The sequence below is a fragment of the Mizuhopecten yessoensis genome, unplaced genomic scaffold (genome assembly GCF_002113885.1).
Source record: "Mizuhopecten yessoensis strain PY_sf001 unplaced genomic scaffold, ASM211388v2 scaffold2091, whole genome shotgun sequence".
Taxonomy (NCBI): domain Eukaryota; kingdom Metazoa; phylum Mollusca; class Bivalvia; order Pectinida; family Pectinidae; genus Mizuhopecten; species Mizuhopecten yessoensis.
In genome coordinates this window covers 1,673,613-1,698,283 of record NW_018404373.1, presented here as the reverse complement: position 1 = coordinate 1,698,283, position 24,671 = coordinate 1,673,613, and the positions used below count along the sequence as shown (strand labels likewise).

The following is a 24,671-nucleotide window of genomic DNA, read 5'->3' as shown; positions in this document are numbered from 1 at the left end:
CTAAGTGGAATGGCGTTCATAGAAAATACTACAATTTAATAGTAAGAATCAAAGAGGCAATCTACAGCGTAGTCTTCAATCAGGCCTCGTGTGTCCTGTACATGAGGCAATACACAGTAAGTCAATGAAATTGATTATACTTTCGTGTAAATGACCTAAAGACGCTGATCCAGTTAACGGACGAAAATAACAATATATAGGGCTAAATTAAAGAGTTTCGTTAGACGTTCTCAATGACTCGGTCGAGATGTGAGGGTAAAAGTTACAGAAACACACCCCAGCAATAAAATAGAAGCATACACTAATTGCGTAATGTTGTTAAGCTATATATTCTTATACTACCAACACAGAATCCATTTTACTTTGTTACTCTCTAGTCCATTTCATACATTGACCAATAAGTATGTGGTCAAGGACGAAAGGCTATTGACTTTCAATAGTCTGTTTAATTCTTGACGAAGAATTAAGATAATCCTGGATTTTTTTTTAACCCAAACATTAACGTTTCAAGCGTATGTCCTTTAACCCTGTATATGTAGATAAAAGAATTCAAATCACACACTACGTCACTTCCTGTTTATCCATACTTGCACATGTAAATGTTTACAAAGTTGCCTTTGCCAGCAACGAAGTAGTGACCGTGGGTGTCACTAGCCAAAGTGACGGGGCGCTCTAGCTTATCTCGCCTGACCTTCCGCTTGTGAATGACCTTGAAGTCAGGCGAAAGAATCATGAGCTGGTCGTTCTGCTGATCGGCCACGAGAACATTGTCGTACGCGTCGACAGAGAGTGCCCCGGGCATCCAGCCGTTGTTATAGCGCCCGATGGTGCCACATTTGTACTCGTGCAGTACACTGGCGTCAGTATTCGTGTGCACAATCGAGAATGACCCCCAGTCGGAGGCCAACATCTCGCCCTTACTGTTCGATGTGATATGCATGGCAGTGCGATGCATTCCCTTTCGTCTAGCTTTGGGCATGGGAAATTCCTGAACAAACTGTCCTCTTGTGTCGTAAACTTTGAACATTTGTTGAAGAGGAGAGACGAATGTGAAATATCTCATTTGGAAATTTGACACGGCAAACAGTGACCCCGACCCATCCAGGGGAATCCTGCGTTTGAATTTTCTATCCGTGGAAACGAGCTGGATAGAGAAGCGATCGCTAATACATACGACGTTGCTACACGCAGCTACGGCCACAGGCCTGCATGTGAGCAGGTTGTCAATATAAGCCCCAGTTGTAGAAAAGAGTTTCACATTAGAATTGCTTGCATCAGCAATCACCAGGCTCCCATTGCCTGTACAAGCCAGGCCCGTGACTTTCGGTGGTAGGTAGTCGGTGGGCCCTGTTATGTTTATCCTATCCATGAACTGGAATGATACTATCATCGTTTTGCCGAATCCTTTGGATATTCTAGAAGACGTGACGTCTTCACTTTCAGGTGTAAACTCGAAGACGTCTACAGCCTCTGTGATCTTGTATTCGTCCGTCAGACTGATGTTGGGGAACTCCAGTGCTACATCTGGCTGGTCCGCTATAGGGGACTGTGCCAACTCCTTGAGCCGTTTTGATAGAGCCGGTGTCATGAAGAGTACTTCATCTTGCTTTCCGTTATGCGTGACCTGGTGACAGAATGAAAGTCCACTGTTGATGCGGACAAGCTCCTTGTCGATTTTGATTCTGTGATCACGACACTCTGTCCTTTGAACGTTCATGTGTAACTGGAGTTTACCAATCACCTCTTCTCGTTCCCGATTTAGCTTCTGTATCATCTGCTGGGTGAGATCGTTCACGTAGTCTATCAATGTCTGCTCCTTCGTGTTAATCTCTGACATTGCCGTGTCAATTCTAGATCTTTTAAGTGAAATCTCGCGTTGTTTCCTAGCGACACTTCCCATATGACTCATCAGATTGGTTTCCGTTGCTTTGTGAGCGTCGTGTAAAGAGACGCACTCATGTCCTCGGTGATCATAGATCATACACTCGCGACATACCATCGTGTTGCATTTCTTACAGAAGCTCTCGAACGGCTCGTCCTTATGATGGCGACACTTAACACGGATTCTCTTCCTAATCTCTCCGTCGTATTTGCCAGTGGCGATCTCCTGGAGCGACACCACGCGATGATCTACTGTGGCACGTGTCGATAAGTGGGCGCTCCCACAATCGTCACACAAAAGGTCGACACAGTCAAGACATTCGTATTTGGCTGGTGTTTTAATGTTCCGTAAAGAACAAATCTCGCAAGATGCAGATTCCCCCGTTTTCGAGTTTTCCACTCCTAAGATTCCTTCCAGATATACGTTGTTGATGAACTCAGGCGAGATCCTTGGGATATTTTCTTTACATTCTGGACAAGGAAATGTTTGTTCCTCGGACGATTCAGTCAATACTTTGTCAAGGCAGGGAAAACATAGAGAATGTAGACAAGGTAGAATACGGGGACTGGAGAATGTCTTGTCACAAACACTGCAGACTATCTTCGGTGTCGAGTCCACAGACTTTACGATATCATCCATGACCGCAAAGACGTCGACATCGTCTTGCGCTTGGCCATTATTTACTGGAACAATCTCCATTGATTTTGACACAGCTGCGGTGGTGTTGTTGGTTTTTGGTTCCTTTTTCTCAGATTTGAAACTCACGCGATTCGTCTTAGGACTAACTATATCCGACCCGCTCTTACCACCCAACCTTGGAGTAACTAAAGCCTGTGTCAGAAAAATGCCGCCACTCTCGTCTTCTTCATCCTCTTTTGACTGCTGACTCTTGTTGTCAGAAACGATGGAACTTGGCGTTGGATCGGATTTCTTTTCCGGAACTTTAGGTCCATTTTGATGTTTCTCTACAGTCTCTTGTTCCTTCTTTGGTGCTTCGTTACTAGGTTTGTCTTTCTGTACAGTATTCGTGTCGTCCGTTGTTAGGCGAGTGCTCTTGGTGTTTTCTGTAGCCTCCATTTTAGGAGGCACCACAGTAGAACTGTTTGGCGATTTCGAGGAATCCGCTGTTACATCACTCATCCGTTGAGAATATGGTTGACCTTTGTCCTCTTGGTTCTGAATTTGGACGGCAGGTGAATTTGGACTGCCATTTCCACCGTTCCCATTTGTGATTGGCGAAGTTACCGATTTATTTTGACGAGCACTTCCACTACGGGACGCGTTCCTGCTAGGCGGTGTGGCTTGCCTGATCGGACCATCATTACTACGCCCAGCTTTATCACCTGGAGTTCCAGATCTGGTGTGACTATCATTGCCAGTTCCGATGCCTGGGATCGATTTTGAATCACCATCCACTGCCGCCATCACTGCCTCTAATTCACCTGCAGGAATAATAGATCAATATAAATCTCGTTGATAATACAGGGGCATTTCATCTCAATCAAAGTAAGCACCACATATATATCAGAGGACAAAATCCATGTGAACCGTCTCATTTCTGAAATATTTACTCACAGATTGCAGATTATTCATGTCTTTTAAAGTAACGTCATTGAAAGCTTTTAGATTTCATATTCAGTCAAATAAAATCGAAAACAAAAATACAATAAAACTTGCGTGAAAGCTAACCGGTCTTGATTTCCACAATTCCAATGTTATTTATGGCCTTCAAATATACACAGTCGGTATATAGATCCAGTTGAGCGGCGCTTATACACGTTATAAGTAAAAACGATTTAACTTTTAAGTGACATGTACATTCCTCTAGTTAAAGGTCTACTCTATTACATATCGCGTAATTCCTCCGCGAGGGGAATCCGAAATCCGTGTTGTCATGACAGTGATCATTCCGAGGACAAACTTCCGCTGTCGCCAAAGGTTGGCTAAGCAATAAACAAGTTAGTTACATACGAACGCAGAAAATGAAAGCGCCTTAGTCGACAAAACGTTTATGAATTACACCTAGAACATGTCTCATGTCGTAAATTCTGCTATAGTTCATTATAGAATCTCGAATGCCATGGTTTACAACAGTACACATTTTGTAATTGCCAAGGTATAAACAATTAAAATCGTAGAAAGATTTTGGACGATTATTTTCTCTTTCGTCATTATATCAAACCAAACACATACCATCATTCAAATATCTTATCGGTAATTTAACGTTAGTGTTTTAAACAATGAATTTAGAAATTGAGTTAAAACCAATAAAAATGTCGTCTTACCTGGTTGACAATTCACATGTACGTAATTACAGGTAAACAAATTTACACCTGAAGTCGACACACACTTTGTGAACAGAAGTAATAAAAGTCGGCCCACATATTTTCTATCTAAGTACACACACAGAGGAATAATTCCGATAGCATGGACAGGTAAACACACAAATCCCCGGGTATGCTTTTCAATTGCTGCCTATATTGACTATAGCCGGAATGGTTTCAATTCTGTGTGACGTCTTTATCACTTCGCTGGTTCTAAAATAGTCAGGGTTATCGAACCGCAAACAGTCTAATCCCTCGCTATGTCCACAGGGGGAATACACATAACTGTTGATTTAAAAGTCACAGGTAACAATACAACAGGTATAATGCGGACGATTTGTGTTTGACGTACCTGTGTTAGTCAGGTACTGACTTTGTGCTGTAACCGAACCGCTAGCACATTGGTAGTTATTATCATAATTACTTGCCCCATTGTCACAAATGTTCAATAACTTATCATTTTCAATAGAAACGCTTGAAGTTAGAAAAATCCTTTAAATAAAGAAACGTTCCGGAAACTCGGGTTGGGTTAGAGTTTACGGCAACTTATGTGTGTGTTGAATGTTTTGACACGCTGGTTTAAAGTTATCTAGCTAGAGTCGAGAAACTTTTAATCCGGAGTTTTATCATACCGATCAATGAAATACTGAAATTCCCCAGCACAAACTGTCCTTATATGTATATATGGGCGAAGTCCAATTTTTTTGCAATTTTAATATATTAACTATGCTCCATGCATTGAATAACTGGGTATATAATACCCAACAGAACACAAAACGGCCTGTGTTCAGTATAATACTTTAAACCTTGAATCGTCAAAAATGGCTTGTTATGCAGATTAATTTTAATATGTGTTGACAAAATAGATTTGTTATGAACTTAATCATATACCAAGTACACAAACCCTTTTTAGCTGACCTAATAAGTGAAGTGGGATTAAATGGATTAATTTATTGACCGATTACAGGTGTGTGTAACGATCTCATTCTTAATGCTGGCGAAATACATTTGAAATACTGGTAAAAAGGTATGCCATCAGTTAAGCTTGTAATATCATAACATAATTTAGAAAGTTTTACCTTTGCATTTTATCAAAACATAATATAATTGTGTAAAATTATTAACATGTTAAAGTTAAACTGATAAGAAAATGACACTCACCAAATTGAAAATACCTCCTTATCCTTATTACGCATCGTACAATCTTCCAATGGTTTTAGATATGGCCGACCATATCGTTAAAATTGTATAAATTAATTGAAACTATGGCTACTCGGCTGTAAGAATGGTGGGCGCCCTGAAAGCCAGCAAGAGAACCGCAACGTTCATATTGAATGCAGATGTCACTTAGGCGAGAAATATAGAATTCCTAAAAACAAATATTGGTGCTATCTGATGACATCTCGACCCCGATACATATCTACCTACTACTGGCCCTGTATACAACTGACAACTCTCGGCACCCACCCAAACAGCAGGGGACTCGGCCGCACACACACAATATATAACACTGAGGTGGTTTGTATTGAATACATTATACGGATAGCTAATGTTAGTTCTTTAATACCTGTTCACATTCAAAAGTACATTTTATACTTATATCGAATACACAGGTATGCGATATAACCAATATATATAACCTGTCCTGAGAAGTATTTCGATAATTTATACATAGTTTTTGATCATATTTAGATTTTGTTAACTAATACGCATTAATAAAGAGTAAATTGCCTACGCAAGCAAATCATGCAGTTGGAAAGATCACAGTGTTAACACACAAGGAAATGCATTAGGCTACTTATAAACATTGAAGTTGAGTCATTTGGCAGTGCAGTTTGTACACATTTTATTATCGGATAGTTATATAAATCCCTCTACATCCCTGTGAGGTCGGGGTTTGTACATGGATCAGTACCATACCTGTGAGGTCGAGGTTTGTACATGGATCAGTATCACTCCTGTAAGGTCGGGGTTTGTACATGGATCAGTATCATACCTGTAAGGTTGGGGTTTGTACATGGATCAGTACCATACCCGTAAGGTCGAGGTTTTTACATGGATCAGTACCATACCTGTGAGGTTGGGGTTTGTACATGTATCAGTACCATACCTGTAAGGTCGAGGTTTGTACATGGATCAGTACCATACCTGTAAGGTCGAGGTTTGTACATGGATCAGTACCATACCTGTAAGGTCGAAGTTTGTACATGGATCAGTACGATCCCTGTAAGGTCGGGGTATGTACATGGATCAGTACCATACCTGTAAGGTCGAGGTTTGTACATGGATCAGTACCATACCTGTAAGGTCGAGGTTTGTACATGGATCAGTACCATACCTGTAAGGTCGAAGTTTGTACATGGATCAGTACGATCCCTGTAATGTCGGGGTATGTACATGGATCAGTACCATACCTGTAAGGTGGTTTGTACATGGATCAGAACCAACCCTGTAAGGTCGAGGTATGTACATGGATCAGTACCATACCTGTAAGGTCGGGGTTTGTACATGGATCAGTACCATACCTGTAAGGTCGAGTTATGTGCATGGATCAGTACCATACCTGTAAGGCCGAGGTTTGTACATGGATCAGTACCATACCTGTAAGGTCGAGGTATGTACATGGACCAGAACCATCCCTGTACGGCCGAGGTTTGTACATTGATCAGTACCATACCTGTAAGGTCGAGGTATGTACATGGATCAGTACCATACCTGTAAGGTCGAGTTATGTGCATGGATCAGTACCATCCCTGTAAGGCCGAGGTTTGTACATGGATCAGTACCATCCCTGTGAGGTCGAGGTTTGTACATGGATCAGTACCACACCTGTAAGGTCGGGGTTTGTACATGGATCAGCACCATACCTGTAAGGTCGGGGGTTGTACATGGATCAGTACCATCCCTGTAAGGTCAAGGTTTGTACATGTATCAGTACCATACCTGTAAGGTCGAGGTTTGTACATGGACCAGTACGATCCCTGTAAGGTCGGAGTATGAACATGGATCAGTACCATACCTGTAAGGTCGGGGTTTGTACATGGATCAGTACCATCCCTGTAAGGTCAAGGTTTGTACATGTATCAGTACCATACCTGTAAGGTCAAGGTATGTACAGGTATCAGTACCATACCTGTCAGGTCGGGGTTCGTACATGGATCAGTACCATACCTGTAAGGTCGGGGTTTGTACATTGATCAGTACCATACCTGTGAGGTTGGGGTATGTACATGTATCAGTAACATACCTGTAAGGTCGAGGTTTCTACATGGATGAGTACCATCCCTGTAAGGGCAAGGTTTGTACATGTATCAGTAACATACCTGTAAGGTCAAGGTTTGCACATGTATCAGTACCATACCTGTGAGGTTGGGGTATGTACATGGATCAGTATCAGCCCTGTCAGGTCCCGGTTTGTACATGGATCAGTACCATCCCTGTAAGGTCGAGGATTGTACAAGGATCAGTATCATCCCTGTGAGGTCGAGGGTTGTACATGGAACAGTATCACACCTGTGAGGTCGAGGTTTGTACATGGATCAGTACCATACCTGTAAGGTCGGGGTTTGTACATGGATCAGTATCATCCCTGTGAGGTCGGGGTTTGTACATGGATCAGTACCATACCTGTCAGGTCGAGGTTTGTACATGGACCAGTACGATCCCTGTAAGGTCGGGGTATGTACATGGATCAGTACCATCCCTGTAAGGTCGAGGTTTGTACATGTATAAGTACCATACCTGTAAGGTCGAGGTTTGTACATGGATCAGTATCACTCTGTGTGATCGGGGCTTGTACATGTATCAGTATCATTACTGTATGGTCGAGGTTTGTACATGGATCAGTACCATACCAGTAAGGTCGAGGATTGTACATGGATCAGTATCATCCCTGTAAGGTCGGGGTTTGTACATGGATCAGTATCATCCCTGTCAGGTCCCGGTTTGTACATGGATCAGTACCATCCCTGTAAGGTCGAGGATTGTAGATGGATCAGTATCATCCCTGTGAGGTCGAGGGTTGTACATGGATCAGTATCACACCTGTGAGGTCGAGGTTTGTACATGGATCAGTACTATCCCTGTGAGGTCGAGGTTTTTACATGGATCAGTACCATCCCTGTGAGGTCGGGGTTTGTACATTGATCAGTACCATCCCTTTAAGGTCGGGGTTTGGACATGGATCAGTATCATCCCTATGAGGTCGGGGTTTGTACATGGATCAGTACCATACCTGTAAGGTCGAGGTTTGTTCATGGATCAGTATCACTCTGTGTGATCGGGGCTTGTACATGTATCAGTATCATTCCTGGATGGTCGAGGTTTGTACATGGATCAGTACCATACCAGTAAGTTCGAGGTTTGTACATGGATCAGTACCAAACCTGTAAGGTTGGGGTATGTACATGGATCAGTATCCTCCCTGTGAGGTCGGGGTTCGTACATGGATCAGTACAATATCTGTAAGGTCGGGTTTTGTGAATGAATCAGTATCATCCCTGTAAGGTCGGGATATGTACATGGATCAGTACCATACCTGTATGGTCGAGGGTTGTACATGGATCAGTACCATACCTGTCAGGTCGAGGGTTGTACATGGATCAGTATCATCCCTGGGAGGTCGGGGTTTGTACATGGATCAGTATCATCCCTGGGAGATCGAGGTTTGTACATGGATCAGTACCATACCTGTAAGGTTGAGGTTGGTACATGGATCAGTACCATACCTGTTAGGTCGAGGTTTGTACATAAATTAGGATCATACCTGTGAGGTCGGGGTTTGTACATGGATCAGTATCATCCCTGTAATGTTGAGGTTTGTACATGGATCAGTACCATACCTGTGAGGTCGGGGTTTGTACATGGATCAGTACCATACCTGTAAGGTTTAGGTTTATACATGGATCAGTATCATCCCTGTACGTTTGGGGTTGGTACATGGATCAGTACCATACCTGTAAGGTCGAGGTTTGTACATAAATCAGGATCATACCTGTGAGGTCGGGGTTTGTACATGGATCAGTACCACCCCTGTAATGTTGAGGTTTGTACATGAATCAGTACCATACCTGTAAGGTGAAGGTTTGTACATGGATTAGTATCATACCTGTAAGGTTGAGGTTTATACATAAATTAGGATCATACATGTGAGGTCGGGGTTTGTACATGGATCAGTATCAACTCTGTAAGGTCGGGGTTTGTACATGGATCAGTACCATACCTGTAAGGTCGGGGTTTGTACATGGATCAGTACCATACCTGTAAGGTCGAGGTTTGTACATGGAATGTACATGGATCAGTTCCATACCTGTAAGGTCAGGGTTTGAAAATGGATCAGTACCATACCTGTAAGGTCGGTGAATGTACATGGATCAGTTCCATACCTGTAAGGTCAGGGTTTGAAAATGGATCAGTACCATACCTGTAAGGTCGGTGAATGTACATGGATCAGTACCATCCCTGTCAGGCCGAGGTTTGTACATGGATCAGTACCATACCTGTAAGGTCGAGGTTTGTACATGGATCAGTACGATCCCTGTAAGGTCGGGGTATGTACATGGATCAGTACCATCCCTGTAAGGTCGAGGTTTGTACATGGATCAGAACCATCCCTGTAAGGTCGAGGTATGTACATGGATCAGTACCATACCTGTAAGGTCGGGGTTTGAACATGTATCAGTACCATAGCTGTAAGGTCGAGGTTTGTACATGGATCAGTACCATACCTGTAAGGTCGGGGTTTGAACATGTATCAATACCATACCCGTAAGGTCGAGGTTTGTACATGGATCAGTACGATCCCTGTAAGGTCGGGGTATGTACATGTATCAGTATCATCCCTGTATGGTCAAGGTTTGTACATGGATCAGTCCCATACCTGTAAGGTCGAGATTTGTACATGGATCTGTACCATCCCTGTAAGATCGGGGTATGTACATGGATCAGTACCATACCTGTAAGGTCGGGGTTTGAACATGTATCAATACCATACCCGTAAGGTCGAGGTTTGTACATGGATCAGTACCATCCCTGTAAGGTCGGGGTTTGTACATGGATCAGTATCATCCCTGTCAGGTCCCGGTTTGTACATGGATCAGTACCATCCCTGTAAGGTCACGGTTTGTACATGGATCAGTACCATTCCTGTAAGTCGGGGTTTATACATGGATCAGTACCATACCTGTAAGGTCGAGGTTTCTTGTTCGTGGATCAGTACAATACCTGCAAGGTCGGTGTATGTATATGGATCAGTTCCATACCTGTAAGGTCGGGGTTTGTACATGTATCAGTACCGTCCCTGTAAGGTCGAGGTATGTACATGTATCAGTACCATACCTGTATGGTCAAGGTTTGTACATGGATCAGTCCCATACCTGTAAGGTCGGGGTTTGTACATGTATCAGTGCCATCCCTGTAAGGTCGAGGTATGTACATGGGTCAGTACCATACCTGTAAGGTCGGGGTTTGAACATGTATCAGTGCCATAGCTGTAAGGTCGAGGTTTGTACATGGATCAGAACCATCCCTGTAAGGTCGAGGTTTGTACATGGATCAGAACCATCCCTGTAAGCGCGAGGTATGTACATGGATCAGTACCATACCTGTGAGGTCGGGGTTTGAACATGTATCAGTACCATACCTGTAAGGTCGGGGTATGTTCATGGATCAGTACAATACCTGTAAGGTCGGGGTTTGTACATGGATCAGAACCATCCCTGTAAGGTCGAGGTTTGTACATGGATCAGAACCATCCCTGTAAGGTCGAGGTATGTACATGTATCAGTACCATACCTGTCAGTTCGAGGTTTGTACATGGACCAGTACTATCCCTGTAAGGTCGAGGTATGTACGTGGATCAGTACCATCCCTGTGAGGTTGGGGTATGTACATGTATCAGTATCATACCTGTATGGTCGAGGTTTGTACATGGATCAGTACCATACCTGTAAGGTCGGGGTTTGTACATGTATCAGTACCATCCCTGTAAGGTCGAGGTATGTACATGTATCAGTACCATACCTGTCAGGTCGAGGTTTGTAAATGGACCAGTACGATCCCTGTAAGGTCGGGGTATGTACATGGATCAGTACCATACCTGTAAGGTCGAGATTTGTACATGGATCTGTACCATCCCTGTAAGATCGGGGTATGTACATGGATCAGTACCATACCTGTAAGGTCGGGGTATGTTCGTGGATCAGTACAATACCTGCAAGGTCGGTGTATGTATATGGATCAGTTCCATACCTGTAAGGTCGGGGTTTGAACATGTATCAATACCATACCTGTAAGGTCGAGGTTTGTACATGGATCAGTACCATACCTGTAAGGTCGAGGTTTGTACATGGATCAGTTCCATCCCTGTAAGGTCGAGGTTTGTACTACCATACCTGTAAGGACGAGGTTTGTACATGGATCAGTACCATACCTGTAAGTCGGGGTTTATGCATGGATCAGTACTATCCCTCTAAGGTCGAGGTTTGTACATGTATCAGTACCATACCTGTAAGGACGAGGTTTGTACATGGATCAGTACCATACCTGTAAGGTCGAGGTTTGTACATGGATCAGTACCATCCCTGTAAGGTCGAGGTATGTACATGTATCAGTACCATACCTGTCAGGTCGAGGTTTGTACATGGACCAGTACCATCCCTGTAAGTTCGAGGTATGTACATGGATCAGTACCATCCCTGTAAGGTCGGGGTCTGTACCTGGATCAGTACCATCCCTGTAAGGTCGAGGTATGTACATGGATCAGTACCATCCCTGTAAGGTCGGGGTCTGTACATGGATCAGTACCATCCCTGTAAGGTCAAGGTTTGTACATGTATCAGTACCATACCTGTAAGTCGGGGTTTGTACATTGATCAGTACCATTCCTGTAAGGTCAAGGTTTGTACATGTATCAGTACCATTCCTGTAAGTCGGGGTTTATACATGGATCAGTACCATACCTGTAAGGTCGAGGTTTCTACATGGATCAGTACCATCCCTGTAAGGTCAAGGTTTGTACATGTATCAGTACCATACCTGTAAGTCGGGGTTTATACATGGATCAGTACCATACCTGTAAGGTCGAGGTATGTACAGGTATCAGTACCATACCTGGAAGGTCGGGGTTTGTACATGTTCTACATGGATCAGTACCATCCCTGTAAGGTCACAGGTATCAGTACCATACCTGGAAGGTCGGGGTTTGTACATGGATCAGTACCATACCTGTAAGGTCGAGATTTGTACATGGACCAGTACCATACCTGTCAGGTCGGGGTTCGTACATGGATCAGTACCATACCTGTTAGGTCGGGGTTCGTACATGGATCAGTACCATACCTGTAAGGTCGGGGTTTGTACATGGATCAGTACCATACCTGTTAGGTCGGGGTTTGTACATGGATCAGTACCATACATACCTGTAAGGTCGGGGTTTGTACATGGATCAGTACCATCCCTGTAAGATACCTGTAAGGTCGGGGTTTGTACATGGATCAGTACCATCCCTGTAAGATACCTGTAAGGTCGGGGTTTGTACATGGATCAGTATCATCCCTGTGAGGTCGAGGGTTGTACATGGATCAGTATCACACCTGTGAGGTCGAGGTTTGTACATGGATCAGTACCATCCCTGTGAGGTCGAGGTTTGTACATGGATCAGTACCATCCCTGTGAGGTCGGGGTTTGTACATTGATCAGTACCATCCCTTTAAGGTCGGGGTTTGTACATGGATCAGTATCATCCCTGTGAGGTCGGGGTTCGTACATGGATCAGTACCATACCTGTAAGGTCGGGGTTTGTACATGGATCAGTACCATACCTGTAAGGTCGAGGTTTGTACATGGATCAGTATCACTCTGTGTGATCGGGGCTTGTACATGTATCAGTATCATTCCTGTACGGTCGAGGTTTGTACATGGATCAGTACCATACCAGTAAGGTCGAGGTTTGTACATGGATCAGTACCAATCCTGTAAGGTTGGGGTATGTACATGGATCAGTATCCTCCCTGTGAGGTCGGGGTTCGTACATGGATCAGTACAATATCTGTAAGGTCGGGTTTTGTACATGAATCAGTATCATCCCTGTAAGGTCGGGGTATGTACATGGATCAGTACCATACCTGTATGGTCGAGGGTTGTACATGGATCAGTACCATACCTGTCAGGTAGAGGGTTGTACATGGATCAGTATCATCCCTGGGAGGTCGGGGTTTGTACATGGATCAGTATCATCCCTAGGAGATCGAGGTTTGTACATGGATCAGTGCCATACCTGTAAGGTTGAGGTTGGTACATGGATCAGTACCTTACCTGTAAGGTCGAGGTTTGTACATAAATTAGGATCATACCTGTGAGGTCGGGGTTTGTACATGGATCAGTATCAGCTCTGTAAGGTCGGGGTTTGTACATGGATCAGTATCATCCCTGTAATGTTGAGGTTTGTACATGGATCAGTACCATACCTGTGAGGTCGGAGTTTGTACATGGATCAGTACCATACCTGTAAGGTTGAGGTTTATACATGGATCAGTATCATCCCTGTAAGTTTGGGGTTGGTACATGGATCAGTACAATACCTGTAAGGTCGGTGAATGTACATGGATCAGTTCCATACCTGTAAGGTCGGGGTTTGAACATGGATCAGTTCCATCCCTGTAAGGTCGAGGTTTGTACAGGGATCAGTACCATACCTGTAAGGTCGAGGTTTGTACATGGATCAGTACCATACCTGTAAGGTCGGGGTTTGTACATGGATCAGTACAATACCTGTAAGGTCGAGGTTTGTACATAAATTAGGATCATACCTGTGAGGTCGGGGTTTGTACATGGATCAGTATCAACTCTGTAAGGTCGGGGTTTTTACATGGATCAGTACCATCCCTGTAAGGTCAAGGTTTGTACATGGATCAGTACCATACCTGTAAGGTCGGGGTATGAACATGGATCAGTACCAAACCTGTAAGGTCGGGGTTTGTACATGGATCAGTACAATACCTGTAAGGTCGGTGAATGTACATGGATCAGTTCCATACCTGTAAGGTCGGGGTATGAACATGGATCAGTACCATACCTGTAAGGTTGGGGTTTGTACATGGATCAGTACAATACCTGTAAGGTCGGTGAATGAACATGGATCAGTACCATACCTGTAAGGTCGGGGTATGTACATGGATCAGTACAATACCTGTAAGGTCGGTGAATGTACATGGATCAGTACAATACCTGTAAGGTCGGTGAATGAACATGGATCAATACCATACCTGTAAGGTCGGGGTTTGTACATGGATCAGTACAATACCTGTAAAGTCGGTGAATGTACATGGATCAGTACCATACCTGTAAGGTCGGTGAATGTACATGGATCAGTTCCATACCTGTAAGGTCGGGGTATGTTCAGAGATCAGTACCATCCCTGTAAGTCGGGGTTTATACATGGATCAGTACCATCCCTGTAAGGTCGAGGTTTGTACATGTATCAGTACCATACCTGTAAGGTCGAGGTTTGTACATGGATCAGTACCATACCTGTAAGGTCGAGGTTTGTACATGGATCAGTACCATCCCTGTAAGGTCGAGGTATGTACATGTATCAGTACCATACCTGTCAGGTCGAGGTTTGTACATGGACCAATACCATCCCTGTAAGGTCGAGGTATGTACATGGATCAGTACCATCCCTGTGAGGTTGGGGTATGTACATGTATCAGTACCATACCTGTATGGTCGAGGTTTGTACATGGATCAGTACCATACCTGTAAGGTCGGGGTTTGTACATGGATCAGTACCATCCCGGTAAGGTCGAGGGATGTACATGTATCAGTACCATACCTGTCAGGTCGAGGTTTGTACATGGACCAGTACGATCCCTGTAAGGTCGGGGTTTGTACATGGATCAGTACCATCCCTGTAAGGTCGAGATTTGTACATGGATCTGTACCATCCCTGTAAGGTCGGGGTATGTACATAGATCAGTACCATACCTGTAAGGTCGGGGTATGTTCGTGGATCAGTACCATACCTGTAAGGTCGGGGTTTGTACATGGACCAGTACCATACCTGTAAGGTCGAGGTTTGTACGTGGATCTGTACCATCCCTGTAAGGTCGGCGTATGTACATAGATCAGTACCATACCTGTAAGGTCGAGATTTGTACATGGATCTGAACCATCCCTGTAAGGTCGGGGTTTGTACATGGACCAGTACCATACCTGTAAGGTCGAGGTTTGTACATGGATCAGTACAATACCTGTAAGGTCGAGGTTTGTACATGGATCAGTACCATCCCTGTCAGGTCGGGGTTTGTACATGGATCAGTCCCATCCCTGTAAGGTCGGGGTTTGTACATGGATCAGAACCATCCCTGTAAGGTCGGGGTTTGTACATGTATCAGCACCATCCCTGTAAGGTCGAGGTATGTACATGTATCAGTACCATACCTGTCAGGTCGAGGTTTGTACATGGATCTGTACCATCCCTGTAAGGTCGGGGTTTGTACATGGATCAGTACCATACCTGTAAGGTCGAGGTTTGTACATGGATCAGTACCATACCTGTAAGGTCGAGGTTTGTACATGGATCAGTACCATACCTGTAAGGTCGGGGTATGTACATGGATCAGTACCATACCTGTAAGGTCGGGGTATTTACATGGATCGGTACCATACCTGTAAGGTCGGGGTTTGTACATGGATCAGAACCATCCCTGTAAGGTCGAGGTATGTACATAGATCAGTACCATACCTGTAAGTCGGGGTTTATACATGGATCAGTACCATCCCTGTAAGGTCGGGGTATGTACATGTATCAGTACCATACCTGTAAGGTCGAGGTTTGTACATGGATCAGTACCATACCTGTAAGGTCGAGGTTTGTACATGGATCAGTACCATCCCTGTAAGGTCGAGGTATGTACATGTATCAGTACCATACCTGTCAGGTCGAGGTTTGTACATGGACCAGTACCATCCCTGTAAGTTCGAGGTATGTACATGGATCAGTACCATCCCTGTGAGGTTGGGGTATGTTCATGTATCAGTACCATACCTGTAAGGTCGAGGTTTGTACATGGATCAGTACCATACCTGTAAGGTCGGGGTATGTTCATGGATCAGTAGAAAACCTGTAAGGTCGGTGTATGTACATTGATCAGTTCCATACCCGTAAGGTCGGGGTTTGTACATGTATCAGTACCATACCTGTAAGTCGGGGGTTGTACATGGATCAGTATCATCCCTGTAAGGTCGGGGTTTGTACATGGAGGGGTTTGTACATGGATCAGTACCATCCCTGTAAGGGCGGGGTATGTACATGGATCAGTACCATACCTGTAAGGTCGGGGTATGTTCATGGATCAGTACAATACCTGTAAGGTCGGTGTATGTACATTGATCAGTTCCATACCTGTAAGGTCGGGGTTTGTACATGTATCAGTACCATCCCTGTAAGGTCGGGGTATGTTCTTGCATCAGAACCATCCCTGTAAGGTCGAGGTATGTACATGTATCAGTCCCATCCCTGTAAGTCGGGGTTTGTACATGGATCAGTACCATAACTGTAAGGTCGGGGTATGTACATCGATCAGTACCATACCTGTAAGGTCGGGGTATGTTCATGGATCAGTTCCATACCTGTAAGGTCGGGGTATGTTCATGCATCAGAACCATCCCTGTAAGGTCAGGGTTTGTTCATGTATCAGTACCATCCCTGTAAGGTCGAGGTATGTACATGTATCAGTACCATCCCTGTAAGGTCAGGGTTTGTACATGTATCAGTACCATACCTGTAAGGTCATGGTTTGTACATGTATCAGTACCATCCCTGTAAGGTCAGGGTTTGTACATGTATCAGTACCATACCTGAAAGGTCGAGGTTTGTACATGGACCAGTACGATCCCTGTAAGGTCGAGGTATGTACATGTATCAGTACCATCCCTGTAAGGCCGGGGTTTGTACATGTATCAGTACCATCCCTGTAAGGTCGGGGTTTGTACATGGATCAGTACCATCCCTGTAAGATCGAGGTATGTACATGTATCAGTACCATCCCTGTAAGTCCGGGGTTTGTACATGTATCAGTACCATCCCTGTAAGGTCGGGGTTTGTACATGTATCAGCACCATCCCTGTAAGGTCGGGGTATGTACCTGGATCAGCACCATCCCTGTAAGGTCGAGGTATGTACATGTATCAGTACCATCCCTGTAAGGTCGGGGTTTGTACATGGATCCGTACCATCCCTGTAAGGTCGAGGTATGTACATGGATCAGTACCATCCCTGTAAGTTCGGGGTTTGTACATGGATCAGTATCATACCTGTAAGGTCGGGGTTTGTACATGGATCAGTATCATCTCTATAAGGTCGGGGTTTGTAGATGGATTAATTTCGTCCCTGTAGGGTCGAGGTTTGTACATGGATCAGTACCATCCCTGTAAGGTCGATGTTTGTACATGGATCAGTACCATCCCTGTAAGGTCGGGGTTTGTACATGGATCAGTATCATCTCTATAAGGTCGGGGTTTGTAGATTGATTAATTTCGTCCCTCTAGGGTCGAGGTTTGTACATGGATCAGTACCATCACTTTAAGGTCGAGGTTTGTACATGGATCAGTACCATCCCTTTAAGGTCGAGGTTTGTACATGGATCAGTACCATCCCTTTAAGGTCGAGGTTTGTACATGGATAAGTACCATACCTGTAAGGTCGGGGTTTGTACATGGATCTGTACCATCCCTGTAAGATCAAGGTTTGTACATGGAGCAGTACCATACCTGTAAGGTCGGGGTTTGTACATGGATCAGTATCATCCCTGTAAGGTCGGGGTTTGTACATGGATCAGTATCATCCCTGTAAGGTCGGGGTTTGTACATGGATCAGTATCATACCTGTAAGGTCGGGGTTTGTACATGGAACAGTATCATCTCTATAAGGTCGGGGTTTGTAGATGGATTAAATTCGTCCCTGTAGGGTCGAGGTTTGTACATGGATCAGTACCATCCCTTTAAGGTCGAGGTTTGTACATGGATCAGTACCATACCTGTAAGGTCGAGGTTTCTACATGGATCAGTACCATCCCTGTAAGGTCGAGGGTTGTACATGGATCAGTACCATACCTGTAAGGTCGGGGGTTGTACATGTATCAGTACCATCCCTGTAAGGTCGGGGTCTGCACATGGATCAGTATCATACCTGTAAGGTCGGGGTTTGTACATGGAACAGTATCATCTCTATAAGGTCGGGGTTTGTAGATGTATTAAATTCGTCCCTGTAGGGTCGAGGTTTGTACATGGATCAGTACCATCACTTTAAGGTCGAGGTTTGTACATGGATCAGTACCATGCCTGTAAGGTCGGGGTTTGTACATGGATCAGTATCATCCCTGTAAGGTCGAGGTTTGTACATGTATCAGTACCATCCCTGTAAGTTCGGGGTTTATACATGTATCAGTACCATCCCTGTAAGGTCGGGGTTTGTACATGGATCATTACCATCCCTGTAATGTCGAGGTATGTACATGTATCCTGTACATCCCTGTAAGGTCGGGGTTTGTACATGGATCAGTACCATACCTGTAAGGTCGAGGTTTGTACATGTATCAGTACCATCCCTGTAAGGTCGGGGTTTGTAGATGGATTAATTTCTTCCCTGTAGGGTCGAGGTTTGTACATGGATCAGTACCATCCCTTTAAGGTCGGGGTTTGTACATTGATCAGTACCATACCTGTAAGGTCGGGGTTTGTACATGGATCAGTATCATCCCTGTCAGGTCGGGGTTTGTACATGTATCAGTATTATGTGGTCTTTATTACACACTTTTTTGTTAGCTTTATCCAGTTTGTAGCCACATCCGTTAGCAGTTTTCCAACTTCCAGGGTACACACCACAAGGAGCTCATCATTGATGTAAACAAAAAAGTGCTAATTCCTTTAGTCCGACCATTGACTAATGGTCTCCTGTAGGAAGTGTTTATATCAATTTGTGCTGAATTTGTATCAGGTATTGCGCTACTGTTGGAGTGATCGTTGCAACTGTTCACACCGTTTCCAGGTGCCGGAGGATAAGCTTGTTCTGAGAACCGGTATCATACCTAATAATCATGAAAAACATCACTAGTTTTTTTTCCTTTTCGCTTTAAGTATAAGAATGGTTTCCTTCGTTGATCTAACAAGACGTTGGATGCATCTTTGTGATATGAATGTGTCGTTCTGAAGGTGATGACCCAATATAACTGGCCATACTATAAGGTACACCTAACTACAGAGATGAAGGCCAGGGAAATTCAAATAAGACAGGAGTTCATGAGCTTCCTCCAGTCAATATCCCTTCTCACAAATGTTGCTGGGATGACTTTCAGGCAAGATCACTCGTGATAAGTAGACATATTTTTTGCACTTAAGCCTCAGTCAGACATTCAGAATTTATACTGTCGTCCTTGACCACTCCCGATTAAAATTTGTCAAAAGTCTGATCAAGATCCTGTGATTCGTGGCAGGATATTCACAAATTTGTGAAAACATTTATTTAATCACGACAACAATCAGATATTGTTCAGGAAGCGTGCCGATTCACCCGTTCTCAATCCGAATTCGAAACAGCAAAAACGATTCGGATGCTGTAAACTGCTTACAGAGCATGGATCTCATCTCCAGTAGTTGTTTTCACGGCTTTATAATTTTATATCATGTTGCACTAGGTCGAAATCGTTATTCTGGTATCATATTGCATGTTCTTGCGTGTTTTTTCTGGAATGAATGTTACCTTTTCAGAACGTTTGACATGATAGTTGTTCCGGCGTGGACACAGTACTAATTAGAGGCATTGCACGTTGTTTCAATTGTTTATACAATTATACATATATTTATACAAACTACAGCAATGTTATTACATTTAATGTAACTGGAATAAGAAGAGTTAACAATAAATATATAATTGTCTGCAGAAGTCTCCTTCTTTATTCACGATTCTATAAAGGAATGTCAATCTATTATATTCAATTTAAACGTGACATGGAAGAGTGTCATACACAGCAGAAGGGTAATAATGATTGAGTATGAACTAAAATCATTTCCTCCCACAGAATTTTACGAGATATACAATGTACGAGTTCAGGGATGCATCGTCCTACTGGACCACACGGTAGAAATTGTGTCAACGGAGAAAAATAAAGTTCTAAATAAAAAAGAGAGGAGAGAAAAGTAAAGAGAGCTGATTTATGGGATGAAGATTAAACTAAAGACAGTAAATCAATATCAGTCGATTCAGTGGAAATTGAATGTCTGGTAAAGACCGAAGTTTCATACATACCGAAATGTATACATTTTATTATAGTAAAGACATTTGCTAATATATCAAAATTACATAAAAGTAATGGAACTTAAAAAAAATGGTAATAAAACATGAAGTACACTGCACCATACAACTGTTTCGTCCCTATAGGGCTCCTCGGTGATGGTAGGGGACAATACGTTGGAAATTCAAATTATCTTAACTACTGTTAAAACAGAGGGAAAGATGGTTTAAGACCCTTAATTTAAAAATTTAGAGGAGTATCGGCTAATTTTAAAAAAATCTGTAAAGTGTGTATATTATGATTACCATGTCACTACTCAAAAGAGATAACTGTGGCCTGCAAGGTTATAGCAAAGCTCCGGATATCCCCCTGCCGAGTCTACCACTTTTTATCTTGAAAAATTAACGTAACACACACACACATACATAAAACCTTTAAAATTTGGAAATCGACACAGTTTGCCAAAATTGAACTATAACGCACCATACATCCTTTTCGTCCTTCTACCAATCATTGGTGATGCTAGGGGCCAACAAGATGGAAATCCAAACGTTCCGGATGCATGGAGGGCACCGAGTGGGCAATCGACATTCTGCTATCAATATAGAATCAATATGGGACGTGGACACTTTATTGTCCGTGAAATATCATCTGATGCATTAATATGACTAAATAACCTACAGTGTAAATACGTTTTAATGTGCCGAAATGCTCTCGAATTGGCTAGGCGCATTAACAAAGGAATACAGTGAAAGACGTCGAATGAGATTCTCAGTCCTACATTTTGTAATAACTAAGACAATATTCTTCTTCTCCTGAAAGAATTAGTTATTTAAGCACATTTATATATATATTTATGGTTTGAAATGCATCTGTTTCCATGATGAGCGGTAGCGCATCTTTGGTAATATGTTGGAACGAACTGTATTACATACCATGATAAATATACTTATATTCAAAATAACAAATAAAATACTAATCTATCTTTCTCTGTGGTCTCATTCGGTTCGAAACACATTTTAAACGAACTGTTTTACCAAATGGTGGAGCAGCCATTTTTGCGGGAACAAGACCGTGTTTTCTATGGTAACAAACCAGCAGGGGCGAAAGTCAATCGGAAACCATTCGGCAATATTCTCAAATATGCGCTACCGCACAACACAGAATATGATTGAACGGGTGTTGGCTCCATGGATGAGACTGGTATATCATATTTACAAGTAATATAAATGCAAAATAATGACATACGTTCGAACAGGCACAACGACAAATGTTATAATTTCAAGTCGTTTTATTACATAGATATATTTAAATACGTATATTTGATTAAAATGCTGATGATTGATGATGATAATGATGATGATGATGATGATGATGATGATGATGATGTCGACGACGATGACGACGATGATGATGATGATGATTCTGACATAAATGTTGATTTAATAGAAGAGATCTTCGTTGAAGATAGCATACATATCCTGGTGACGTTTTCTTAGTCTCTGGATTGCAGGATGAACTGACCGCACGAAGACGTTTCCGGACCGAGCAATGACACAAACTGACCGCACAGATGTCGCACTCTTTGTGCGCATTGCAATTTTCTGTGTTTTTGTGGCACACGATAAGAACAGAGAGGTCATCCTGTTCCAAATCCGATTCTTTAAATTTCCTTTCCGGCTAGACGAACGCAAAGGTATTTCTGAAGAAAAATAAAAGAAACATATAAAAATTGAACATTTCGCTACCGTGTAATATAAATTATAATCAATAGTTCCTGTCTTTATACATGATACTTCCTTGAATTTCTGTTGAGTAAGCAAACGTATATGTTTGCGTGTCATGTTATAAATCATATCTCTACAGACGTTATACAAACATACGATGTAGTGTTTGTGTTACCTTGTTTCCAGGAAAATATATATGTTGCGTTTTAGAGGAATTCAGACTTAAAATAATCAAAATAAATAAAACTTACGATATGCAGTGATGTTATCCACGAGCGAACACTCTGAACAGGCCCAGTATCCACCGGATTTCGGCGGCCTGAGCAGATCAGACGAAACGGAAATGGAGGATATAGATCCATGGGGGATCACAACCACTTCCGGGTACAAACATGATGGAACTCTATCGTCAGTCCATCCTTCGCGCGTCGATAGTATCTGGTGATACATGTAAGCGAGATGTCTTATCGGACAATCAAAATATTAACTTCATCCACGATCACACGGTAGAAAATGAGCAAAAAATGATACCCCAAATGATGGAATTTGTAATTTGGGAGGTTTCAATAAACCCTCAAAAAAGCCACAGAACACCCAACACAACAAGTTTTCAAGAATCGGCGCTTTAATCGCCACATGCCATCATGTACTGGGGCACAGCAGGTCTTTTCTTTGGTATTTCTTATTTGAAAGATAACTCCCACTGATTGTCAACAGTGCTTTACGACTGTAATGATGCAAGGCGTTCTGGTTAAACTTCCCATAATTACCACCAGTGAAATCAATTAAAATGGTAAGTGTTACAATTAAGAAAATGAAGTTTTGCACTCAGTTTTAGCACGTGATAACAATTCTTACAGATGCCGAAAATAGGGGAGCCCATCTTTATTAATATTTACCTTCTCGAATTGGTTGGTTTTGTCCATATTGTCTTGTGTCTTTTCATTCGTTTTCCTGGAATTAAAAACATTTTCCTTCAAAATCACCATCTTTAATGGAAAACAAATCTGAAAGTATTTTTTATCATTTCTGAGATAACTCTGAATAAGTCGGGGCTTATAAAAGTACGATTGTTTTACATTTATTACTTTTCAATCCATTTAATTCTGACGACCTTTTAAAATGAGGATGAAAAGTGATGCTGGCAAAACGTAAGTTTTCTTTTAACGATTATAGCTTCTATGAAGCTGCACACATTGGACAGACATTTCACAATCTTACCTTATTATTCTTAGGACAATTTTGTTCTCAAAAATCTTGGCTACAAGTTTCTTTAATCTGAACACCGCAGGAATAATCGATGTGAGCATGAAGGTGTTACCGTGGTAGGTATATTATGACGTCACAATTAAACTCGCGTCACAAAAAGCAAAATCTCGTCCCTAACCTAATCGCGTTTATGAATAATGCTACTGCATAACCTGCTCAACAGTATCACGTATCATAGCGCGGGTTGTGTGACACAATTATGTCTATTAAAGAAGAGAAACAAAGATTCGAATAACTGACTACCTCACTAAAACTAACTTTTATTTATCATTGTCTTTTTACCTTTTTACACGAAGAAAAGTCTCAATGCAAACCCGTCATAAGCGGTATATCACAAGGATCAGTGCTTAGCCCTTGTTTTTTTGTATAACAATGTATGTATAGCAATGTATGTATATAACAATGTATGTATAACAATGTATGTATATAAAATGTATGTCAACTGAAAGCTGTCAGCAGGAATGCGCCAGGGAAACACAAATACTGATAGATTAAACCACGTGATGGAAGTACGTTTACCAAAAATTACAATTCGTGGACTCAGAAAAAAGAATATTGGACTCATAGTAGATGTTAAACTCACATTTAATAAACAGTTGTATGAAAATGTTAATAAACAAAATTCTTTTCTTTAAAATAATTCATTGATTTAACGTTCAGATTAAGGGAAGTTATATGGTAACGTTCCCAGTTAGTGACGGAGAAAAATGAATCGTTATAAATAAGGAAGAGGGGAAGGTCATTTACCGGAATTGCAATGGAAGAAGTTATTGATGGAATCGGCACCAATAGGTCTGTGGGGGAGGGGCATGGTATCGGGGGTGGGGCATGGAATCGGCACCAATAGGAGTGTGTGGTGGGGCATGGTATCGGCACCAAGAGGTCTGTGGGGAAGGGGCATGGAATCGGGGATGGGGCATTGAATCGGCACCAATAGGAGTGTGTGGTGGGGCATGGTATCGGCACCAATATGATAGTGGGGTGGGGCATGGTATCGGCACCAATAGGTATGTGGGGGAGGGGCATGGTATCGGGGGTGGGGCATGGTATCGGCACAAATAGGTGCGTGGGGAAGTGGCATGGTATCGGCACCAATATGAGTGTGGGATGGGGAATGGTATCGGCACCAATATGAGTGTGGGGTGGGGCATGGTATCGGCACCAATAGGTGTGTGGGGGC

The 24,671-nt window shown here is 42.8% G+C and overlaps 1 protein-coding gene across 3 annotated transcripts; it reads right to left on the bottom strand.

Annotated features, from left to right (window-relative positions):
• Window positions 1–551: 551 nt before the first annotated feature.
• On the bottom strand, window positions 552–23,541 carry LOC110445179 (tripartite motif-containing protein 2-like). Of its 3 annotated transcripts, XM_021489652.1 has the most exons (3): window positions 23,444–23,541; window positions 23,122–23,176; window positions 552–3,324 (listed from the first exon to the last, which is right to left on the bottom strand). In XM_021489652.1, the coding sequence occupies exon 3, from the start codon at window positions 3,305–3,307 to the stop codon at window positions 578–580; it is 2,730 nt and encodes a 909-aa protein (XP_021345327.1). In that variant the 5' UTR covers window positions 3,308–3,324; window positions 23,122–23,176; window positions 23,444–23,541; the 3' UTR covers window positions 552–577. The 3 variants fall into 3 exon arrangements, with proteins under 3 accessions (XP_021345327.1, XP_021345329.1, XP_021345328.1); XM_021489654.1 differs by lacking the exons at window positions 23,122–23,176; window positions 23,444–23,541 and adding an exon at window positions 5,368–5,689; XM_021489653.1 differs by lacking the exons at window positions 23,122–23,176; window positions 23,444–23,541 and adding an exon at window positions 4,168–4,406.
• Window positions 23,542–24,671: the final 1,130 nt, after the last annotated feature.

Bases quoted from the DNA above. Each gene is read 5' to 3' on its own strand.
- LOC110445179 (XM_021489652.1), bottom strand. From the start codon at position 3,307: ATGGCGGCAGTGGATGGTGATTCAAAATCGATCCCAGGCATCGGAACT.